Raw genomic sequence first — 10,647 nt, forward strand, 5'->3', positions numbered from 1 at the left:
CACACACACACACACACACACACACACAAACACACACACACACACACACACACACACACACACACACACACACACACACACACACACACACACACACAACCACAGATGCACGCAGCTAGAGCGTGGAACAGAAAAAGATGATTGACAGGATTGATCGTGTGACAGAGATGTTATTATTCGTCAAAACATTTCTTGTAACTACCACAGCAACTTAAACTTGTGCTGTTTTCTTGTATCATATCAACTGATAGGTAACCAAAACACAGGGAAACAGACTGTAATGATAATGAATCCAAACAGTCTTTTCAGCTCGGGTACAAAAGACACATTCATTATTTACCATGAACAAAACAGTTTCTGACTAATGTCAGTGAATATTCCTGAAGCTGGGAATATTATCTGACATTCACCTTCAGAGCAGCTTATTTCCATGTCCTCATAATCAACAGATGGTAGCAGAAATAGAGCTTAAAGCATTTAATCAGATTGGTCGGGGCAATTTTGCTGCTACGGTAACGGAAATCCAGCTGATTGAATGGGGGATTCAATCAACATAAAGGGCTTTGTAATGACCCCAGACTATGAGAAATATCACCCAATTTATTACAACATTGTACGATAAAGAGGAGATGATTAATAATGTTCAATGAGTAAGATAATCTGAAGAGATAAGACTCTTGTTCCTGTACCCTCGTGGAATCAATCAAGGTAATTCTATGTAATTTTGTTGCATAAAATGGTATGTTTATTTATTTACATACACACTTTTGAACATTTAGAATTATGGCAGTGATTGCGTCTTGAGCTCACTATTTTCTAGGGCCTCACATTACTGCACACAAAGGAAACATTTTGAAACAAGATGACATGATGACCCTATCTGAAAAACAGTGTGCAACAGCGTCATATTGCAGGAATATTAAGAACATTATGTCTCCTCCTGACAAAGGGGCCTTTTTTTGTTCTGACTCCCAGCAAAATATGAACCTCCTGTATGTCTTATGATCATGCCAACAGTCCGGTATGAGGCAGCCCAAAATAGATAAAGGCAGCAAAAAAGAGCAAGTATAAAAAGAGACAAGAAAGTGTTTAGTGAAAGATGTGTGCCGTGTAATTTCTTTGGAAGATTTGTCACTGCTCGTGTGACTTGTGCAAACAGTTTGTATTCCACCTGAGATCAGAGAAAGTATCACCACAGTCTTCCATTTGTTGCTGAATGAGGCCAAAGGCAAAGCTTGCCATGTGTAAGCACCGTCTCACCTGTGTGCTGTGTAGCCACAACAAGCATGGTTGTTTAGAGCACAAACACAGGCGCACTCACACTGCTCCCTTGTTTACCTGTAAACAGCACAGACATCGGGCTTCTTTCTTTTTTTTTTTCTTACAGTTCAACTGTGGTTTGACAATGTTTTTGCAAAGCTTAAATCCTAACACCATTAGTGTCACACAAATTAAAGCAGCCACAATGTTTTTCTTTGAGTTGAGGAGGGTGAAATCACGAGTGTACCAATGTGAGATTTTTGGTGAGGAGGTGATAATCACAAGACTGCAAACAGATAAACATGATAATGATGTTCCTGGAAAATGCTTAATAATAAGCTATCGTGTCAGCCTGTTTATTATAAATAACACGAGCAGCACCAGCTGTGAAATGATCCTGTTTAACACAATGAATATTTCAAAGGAATAGACCATTTTTAAAATGGTTCTGAATACTCATGCATTTCAACTGGGAAAACAACTACATTTTTACATGAAGTCCTTGGTGTTATGATGAGCAAGTGAAATAAAAACACTTATAAACATATCCTCAACAAACCAGGCATGACAGCTACAATAACTCACAATATGTACTTTTCCCTCCTCCTCTTTTCTCACGTTTTTTCTTTCAACAGACTCAAAAATATGTTTGAGATTAACTAGTTTCTATATATAGGTGAAGCAAAGTGGGTTTTATTGTTAGATAATTACTTATATGAATAATAAAACATCTGTTTGTTCATAGGGAACTGCTGTCTCGCTGAGCGTATATGAACGGATTGTCAAGGGGCTTTTTCAAGTCTTGGTAAGTAAGTAAAACAAGAAGAACATGAACGTGGAAGTAGAGCATTTTTGATGTAATCGCAGTAATGTTTTATGACTTATTTCACACTTAACATTTTTTAACCTCACTTAAATGAGGAATAAATTAAGGAATGCATATTAAAAGTCACATTTCACTTTTTCACTTAAAATGTAATTAAATGGCTCTAAGAGTTTCCCAAGTGTGAAAATTGGTGTTTCCCCTGACGTTTTGCACTCACAGAGTTTCAGCAATTCTTTTTCTTACGTGATGTTTGTCACACCACTGACCCGTGATTATCACAAGACTTTAGTGTCCATCAGCTAACATCACTTTAAAACAGTCTGACACTGTATGGCTCTGAAAACATGTAATGCTCCATGATACGAGCAAGATGGAACATATTCGTCTTCGTCTTTCTCCGAAATCTCGACACAACTTAAATTATTTTGAAAAAGACGTGTTTTGCAGTTCACTTGGTTGTTAGCTTAAAAGCACTGCTGTAGCATGAACAAAAGATATATTAACTTAACACATTTTAGAAAATAAGAATAAAACTAAATATATTTATTGGATTATAGATGGCAAAAGAGACGGTACATGAGAGGCAGCTACAGCTCGGGCACAGTTTTGTAGCAGTTCTCTGATACATGTAGCTCATTGTTCAGCTGTTGCCGCTGTATGAACTCTGAGGTTTCCTCAAGGATCTGACCTGGGATGTGGAAGTCAGCTGGCGTGTTCTGCAGAACAGCTGATTCCTGAAGGCCCTCATTCTCTGGATCCTCTTGGCTGCCTCTGCTGTGTGAGTTGCAGTGCTCCAGATTGCATCCAGTGCCCTGAAGGAACTGCAAAAAGTTCTCCTCGATGGAGGCCTCGCGGCTGGGCAGCTGCTCCCCTTCGCTTGGCCCGGCCCGCTTGAAGAGGCAGGCCAGGTGGCGGCCCAGCTCCTCGCGAATTTGACGGTTCAGGAAGCCGTAGAAGAAGGGGTTGGAGGTGAAGGAAAAATAGCCTATCCATGTGACAACATCCTCCAGCTGGGACAGTGAGGAGGGAGAGGTAGAGACCACCGCCGTGTAGAGATGGAAGTAGAAATATGGCAGCCAGCAGCAGAGGAACTGGCCACCCACTGCCACCAAAACCACCGCAGCCTTCCCGCCGCTGAAGGTCCTCTGTGGGGTGGTGCGGGCGCCAGTTCCACCGAGGCTGGCTGCCATGGTGGAGTGGCTGCTGATTGACTCGGAGCGTTGTCGGGGTGTGTCCATCCAAGTTGGCAGGGGGCCGTGCTGCATGGCTGCTACCCTCGCCACCTTGAACATGTTGCAGTAGACCACCAGGATGATCAGCATAGGGCAAAGAAAATAGATGAACGTAAAGAAGACCATGAAAAGTAGCCGTGTGTGTCTGACTCCCGTCCAGTGAAGTGAGCAGTGTCTCTGACCCTGAATAAGGGTCGAAGGAGTCCCCACACCCTGGTTCCCCTGAAGCAGCCATCCAACGAGAGGCAGCACCGACATAACAATGGCTTTAATCCAGATTAGCACTAACACTGTCACCACCAGCCCCAGTGTCATCTTCACCTCATGACGCATGGGGTGGACGATGTAGTAGTAGCGCTCCACGTTGATGGCACAGATGGTGAGGATGGCAGCACTCACTAGACACACACTAAGGCAGAGGTAGCTCCGACACAGCGCCTCGTCTGCAAGGATTCGGTCTGACAGCATCCCCAGAGGCATCAACACCAGCGCTGCCAGCAGGTCCACCAGACACAGGTGGAACACAAAGGAAAACTTGCGTAGCTGCGGCGTTTTAGTGATCACAATCATCACAGCCAAGTTCCCCACCACTGCCAGCACATCGATGATGAGCATGGCACACAGCGCCAAGGACCGGTTCAGATCGAGCCCCCCTGGGAGGCTTGTGGCCGGCGAGGTCACGTTAGAGATATTTGGGTGCAGAGAGGCTGGAAGTATGGGGAGGCCCGAGAGAGAATGGTTCCAGGAGGGGCTCGGTGTGACAGGGTGCTCCATGAGAGGATGGGATAAGGAGGAAAGAGTCCGGTGAATTTCACGGGCCCATCACCCATCCTCCCCCGTCACAGGGTGTCACTGAGAAGCTCAAGCGGGGGTGTCTGTCATGGCAGCTGGAGCTGGAGACCTGAGCGCCGGAGACTTCAGCCTGGAGCTTTGCAGCAGCTCTCAGTTTTCACTTATTTCCTGATTACTCTTAGTGAAGTTGTCCTTCTTTCTCCAACTTGACATTCACACGGAGAGATCTGAAACAAAAGAGAAAGTTATTTTTAGAAGAAGTGTAAGGGAAGAGCCTGTGATGGTTTTCACAACATGCTCATGGTGGGTCCATGAAAAAAACCCATTACTAAAGATATACTAGTTTGAAAACTGAGTCACTGATTTCCCCAAAGCATTGGGAGCATAAATATGGAGCTGATACTCACAAAATATGACAACTTCATAGAATTGGAAAACCTAAATAACTCTTTACCCAGACTACAAATACATAATGAAATTGAGGGGAGAAAATCTCTATAATGCATCAAACTAATCTGTTAATGCAAATACTTACATGACTTTAGTTGAGCCACCGATTAAATGACAAATCAAAGGAGGCTTGGATGAATCCTAAAGCAATCTAAGAATGTCTCACTTCTATAAAATGTAATTTAAATGCTATAATTTATTTTATTTTACTGTGATCCTGGTATTGATGTTGCTATATTGCTGTGAAGCCACAAGACACAGATGCAGTCTGCACGTCATAATTTACTACATATTTGACATCTGCATCCTCAGATGTGTGTTTTCAGAGCAACCGGTGCCTCAGGGGGAAGTTAAAAGCGCCGAGTGGACCATATGTCCGACCTTAACGGAGTCTAGAGCAAACTGGATGAGTGAATACACTGTGAAACTCAGCATTACAGAGCTGCCTGCTGTCTGAAGTGATGGGAGACCTCGATAAATACTTTTTTTATAACTACAATCATGACATGAGAAATATAAAATGTTAAGCTTCTTCTAAATTTCTTATGCCATATAGAGTTTGAAAGACTGAATACACTTCTGATTAAAACGCTAGTAGCTACATTTAATTGTGAAGTAAAATCCATGTAAATGGTGGCAGAGCAGCCTCAGCAGTGAATTCTTTTTGTGGCCCGTGTAGTAGTCATGTAGAGGCTCTGTGCTGTGTTTACTGTCATAACCTCACCTGGACACAACCCCACACACTGTAAAAGCAGTGGAACGGGCACTAGGGCTTTGGTACATTTCCATGTGCTGCACACCTGCATGTGCAAGTTTTCCATTTCATAAGTGTGACAGGATTCATCCCTGCAAGGCGCTTGTTGTTTTCCTGCCCGCGTACGCAGATCGAACACAACAATCAGCTGGCAGACGTAGGCGTACGTAGGTGGCCTTTGCTGAATAGGTCAAAGGGTCAGAGTCACCTTCAGCCCATTAAAATAACCAATAAACAACCACTCAGCTATGATCTAGCAACAACTTTGAAGCAGCCCTCAAGTCTAATCAGCATCGATTGTTTTATTGCTCTCTGGTGTCCGGGGTCACTTTGGTGCCCTGAGGAGCACCAACATTGAAATTCTTGATGGAAAATTATCACAACAACTCTGGGACGTGAAATGTTTTTGTCCATCAAAGGTTCTTTTATCACATGAAACCAAATTCAATTCAAAATCCCTTAAATTGCATAGACAACCTGTTTAGAGATCATTTTAAGAAGTCCAAACCACACAAACACCGCTATTTAAAAAATATGAGGAATTACTTGATGCCTCACATGCAGCACATCCTCCTATTTAATGTAATCGAATCAATGAAGGAAGTACAATTAAGAGTCAAACTCTGCCTCCAAACAAACTCACACAAAGCTAGAATTCAAGGTTTCCGCAGAATCTATCAGGCGGCTCACTGTAAACCATATGACCCAATAATGTGCACATGACACAGTATGTCTGCGAGCAGTTAACTAGCCTGTTGTTTTAGTGTCCCTTTCAGTCCTTGGCAGAATGTTGCCAGTGGAGTTTAAATAAAAATTTATCATTGCCATAAATCCTAAATCCTTTTACATGGATACACAAATATATTGGATTGTGTGATGAAATAAAACAATACCTCTAGTATGCTCTTGAGTCAGATTTTACTCTAGACCCACCTTTCCAACATCCTAACTTCAATACATTAAACACACACACACTCTGCTAACAGGGTAGGTGACATACCTCAGTCTGAAGAGGGCTGCTTCCTCCTGTGCAGGTTAACAGTCTACTGAAGGAGAGCCGACCTGTTTCGCTTTCTCTCCATCACACACACCACGTCACAGACACAGAGAGAGAGACTGAGATAGAGAGAGAGAGAGAGAGAGAGACGCTCCTGTGTCTCCTCCTCACCTGGCCCCTTTCATCTCGTCATCACCTCCCACCCAACCCAGCTGACCGCCCCCTCCCCATCCCTTCACACACACACACACGCACAGACACGCACACACACACACACCTCCCACTGCTTTCCTCTAGCCAGGCCTGCGTTTCAGGTTAGAGGGACAGATGGTACTAAAACAATGAAGAGAAGGCTCCTGTCTTCCAGCCCGTGATGCACAAAGTGTGGACACAAACACACACACTTTCACACACACACTTATACTGTCTCCGGCACGCGCCCAGGGCAACTGCAGAGCCGTGCGGAGAAGACAGGCAGGCGGCGGGTGGGCAGGCAGCACCCAGCCTCCCTGCTCTCCACTGGGTCTTAGTGCCTCACTGAGTCTGGGCTTCCTTCAGCTAATCTCCCCACAGGTCACATCAGGTTCCACCAACAGGCGCAGATGTTGCCAACAATAAGGGGAGAAAATCACCTTTCCCAGCATTTCTCTGATTCTGTGTCTCCTTACGCACAGCCCACCAAGATCTCCCTACAAGCACAATCCGGCAAAAGCTCTCTCACGAGGCTGGATTATTGATTAGCAGAGAGGAAAAGAATCCCAGTTGTTAATGTTAATGAGCTGAGATTAACATTTACAAAAGCCCGGCCCACTAAACATACATATTACACACAGTGAACTATTTTCTGCCCTGAGGGAATGACTCTGTTTACCAGTGTGAGTGGGATTCAACGGATTGTGCAATTCACATGTTAATCTCAACAATATCCTAACTCCCTTAGGGGATTTTTAAAAAAAAGGAAAGAAATATTCACATGTGTGTATTCAGTTTGTTATTATGACTTCAGATAAAACTACAGGCAAATGAGAAATAACAAATGTAAGGTCAGACAACCAACAGAAAAACATTTTTTTAAATGCCTAAAGACAGCTGAAGCATTCAGTTGATTAACTGATTTTTTGAATGACAGAAAACATTGAGTTGTGGACTGTTAGTCAGACAAAACAAGATTGAATGTCGCCATGTTCTTGGAATATTTTTTAGACTCAAAGATCAATACAAAAAAATAAATAACCCTTTACAGAAATACAAGTTGCAGCTCTTTACATTTTAGATATTCAATGGAAAATATGATTAATTTCAATCAAAAAGTGAATCATACGTCAATACATTCACATATGGTGCGAAGTAAATAAATACACTAGTATCACAACAACCCAATTGAACAAGAATTCCTGCAAAATTAAAATGAGTATGCCTAAGCTGCAGAGCTAATTACAACTACTTACAGTGCGAAACCTGTTGTTTGGCAACAACAATAATATCAGACAAAAAATATCAACTTTTTAATCATGTTTAGGTTGGTACTAGCCCCACTGTTAGAAAAAAATAAGGGATTTAGGGTAACAGCTTTGACAGTAGATCTATGTTTTACATTTAAATGTTTTCATGTTTATGGTGATCTTGTTAGATTGATTATCTTATTTTGGGATTAAACTGTTGTAAGCAGTCTGGCTGACTGTTGCTGCCTCTGGCTCATGTCCTCTGTTGTTTTCTCTGAGGATCCTACTTTTTAGTAATGGTGCCAAATAAGATGATTTAATGACAATGTGCTTTGGACACAAGAAGTAACCTTTTGATGTATGGAGGTGGCTGTTGTATCTGTCAACTCTAATCATTGTTTCATGTTACTGTATTTTACGCTCTGTGTATATCCCCTGTTATCAAGCCTACAGTGCATGGGCTTTATTTTTAGGTTTCCTAGTCTCGATGGATACTCTGAAGATTGCCTATCCTCCCTCAGGATTTGCATGAAGGAACTGTCCTACACATCAGTATGTGACATCTCTCTTTCATAAAGTGTATTTCCTCAGGGATTCATGCATCAGTGGAAGTGCAGCTCCATAAAAACACTGATTAGTTTACGAGTCATCGCTTGTTGTTTCTGATAAATCAATTGCTCATTTGGACACATTTTCTGTTATTGATCAGAGTGCTGTTCAACAAAGGTTACCCGAAATGAACCTGCTGTTGTTGTCTTTCGGGTGGGTTGTGCAGCAGGCCACAGTGTGATGATCAGTCTGTGCTGCTGCTGTGAGGCTGCAGTCACCCATATGATCTGTAGGAAGAAGGCCTTATGATATATGCATTTCCACCTGAAATGTGTTTTATTAGGCGAATGATTATCAACCAAATGCGCTGAGAGTACAAGATGTGATGATATAAAATACTAGTGAGGGGATTTAAATAAGGAAATGCAATATAGAGTCTTTGTTTGCAAATGCTCCACTCTTCTGGTTCTGTGTATGTATGGGTGTGTGTGTGTGTGTGTGTGTGTGTGTGTGTGTGTGTGTGTGTGTGTGTGTGTGTGTGTGTGTGTGTTTGTCCTGTGACTGCGCTCGTGTCTGAGGTGTTGAATAATGATAAAAATAGCAGATACTTGCTCATGCCAGCAGCTCCAATCACAGGGAGGGAACTAACTCGAGTCAAGTTAAGAACGACTTCTAACAAAGTTCGTTCACCTCGAACGCGTGTATTTTCGACAGAATGATTTGTCAGGAACGAGAACCGTTTTGTTGTTATGATGTCAGTCGCTAGAGTCTGTATATCGACGGAACGGTTGAGAGACACAATAGTCTCTCCGTCTAATTATGCCTCAAATTTTGTTTGATATTTATTTGAATGGTTACTGCTGGAGGCATTCTTGTCATTCACTACCGTTTGGACGAGAACCCATATGTCACTACTTCATTCACGAAGTGTTTAATCACTGTTTAAGTCACCGCGCACTATCCGGCCGTAGATTGAACAAGTCCGTTACCGTCACGTAAGGTATATAGTTTTACGTGGTATTCACGTCGTTGTCCATTTTTCCAGGCACTGTCAGAAAAGGACGAAAGTTTTCTCTTTTTGTCCTGAACAAGCTTTTTTCTTTGGGATCAGATTGCGGATGTCGAAACATTCGTCCAATTTAAATGGACTTCAAATTTTTCACTCTTGTAGTAGTTCCGGGTCTATGGTTAAACATTGCGGTTGGTGAATTTTTTGTGAATGGTTCATAATAAGGAACGCGTAATCGTTGTGCTTTCCGTAAAGAGACCACGGAAAATTCGAAACTTTCTCGTAATGGACCAAATAGGTGTAAATTTTCTTCGGGAATGTCAAAGCTCTCGACTCAGAACTTATTACAATTCTTTTGTCCGGACGTAATTGTTGTGGAAGGAATTACCCCTGGTGTGTTATGTAATGCCATTGAGCGGCGTTTTTTACATTCCAAAGAGGTAGCTGTAAAAGGTGGATTTGGAACATATCTTTCTCTTATTTTTCACTGAATTTTGTCTTGAACGCCTTGGTGGTTAAACATTACAAATTGGGAAGTCTCACTCGGGTAGTTCCTTGTGACCTGGAAAGTCCTCTCCTCAAATTTTGGTGGGTGGTGACCGTTATCCGACTATACGGATGAACTGATCGGGGGACGAAGTTCTACGCTAACAGCTGCCTTAGTTTGCGAAACCTTTCCAGTTATTTATTCGACGTTGTTGAGACGAATATAGATTTTATGAGCATTACAGTAAGGAGGTAAAATAACAGCGCAGCTACCACGATAAAAGAAAGCTTTGGACTGACTACAAATCTGTCCACAGAACAATGTATTTTGAGAAATGGACGAGTGGAGTGATCCGCAAAGTTCTTGGAATTCGGTCTTTCCTGTAAATCTCTAACCGGGATATCAATAAATTTTTATCTAGGAGGGAGGAAAAATCATTCCTTCCTGTATTCACTCAAGGTATAAAAACCTTACCACAACACGACTCCCTCTTCCAATTTTTCTTCAATACTCTCCACCTCGTTATGTTAGACCGTCGATAGAAATTTTTTTCCAGATGAAAACAGGCCTCGGTCGGCAAAAGGAATCCTATATTGAACTATTCCGAGTACTGTGTAGTTATCATTTAACTTGTTGCGACCAAAACCTAATTTTTTCAACTCTATTGACGGCTGTACCGAGTGTTGTGTAACTTGTGAGGGATTACCGACAGTCAGTCCACTATCACAATAGAGACCTCCGAATACGACGACAACCCACTAACCTCCCACCACCTCCCCGGCCTACTTACCACCCCCACCCCTCAAGTCAATTCCTTCTTCCCCCCCCCCATTCAGACCCAACGGACCT

The 10,647-nt window shown here is 42.5% G+C and overlaps 1 protein-coding gene across 1 annotated transcript; it reads right to left on the reverse strand.

The window, feature by feature from the left end:
• Positions 1-90: 90 nt before the first annotated feature.
• Positions 91-6,466, reverse strand: gpr61 (G protein-coupled receptor 61). Its single transcript, XM_010767427.1, has 2 exons — positions 6,315-6,466; positions 91-4,337 (listed from the first exon to the last, which is right to left on the reverse strand). The coding sequence occupies exon 2, from the start codon at positions 4,090-4,092 to the stop codon at positions 2,674-2,676; it is 1,419 nt and encodes a 472-aa protein (XP_010765729.1). The 5' UTR covers positions 4,093-4,337; positions 6,315-6,466; the 3' UTR covers positions 91-2,673.
• Positions 6,467-10,647: the final 4,181 nt, after the last annotated feature.

The sequence above is a fragment of the Notothenia coriiceps genome, unplaced genomic scaffold (assembly GCF_000735185.1).
Source record: "Notothenia coriiceps isolate Sejong01 unplaced genomic scaffold, NC01 NC01_scaffold00004385, whole genome shotgun sequence".
Taxonomy (NCBI): Eukaryota; Metazoa; Chordata; class Actinopteri; order Perciformes; family Nototheniidae; genus Notothenia; species Notothenia coriiceps.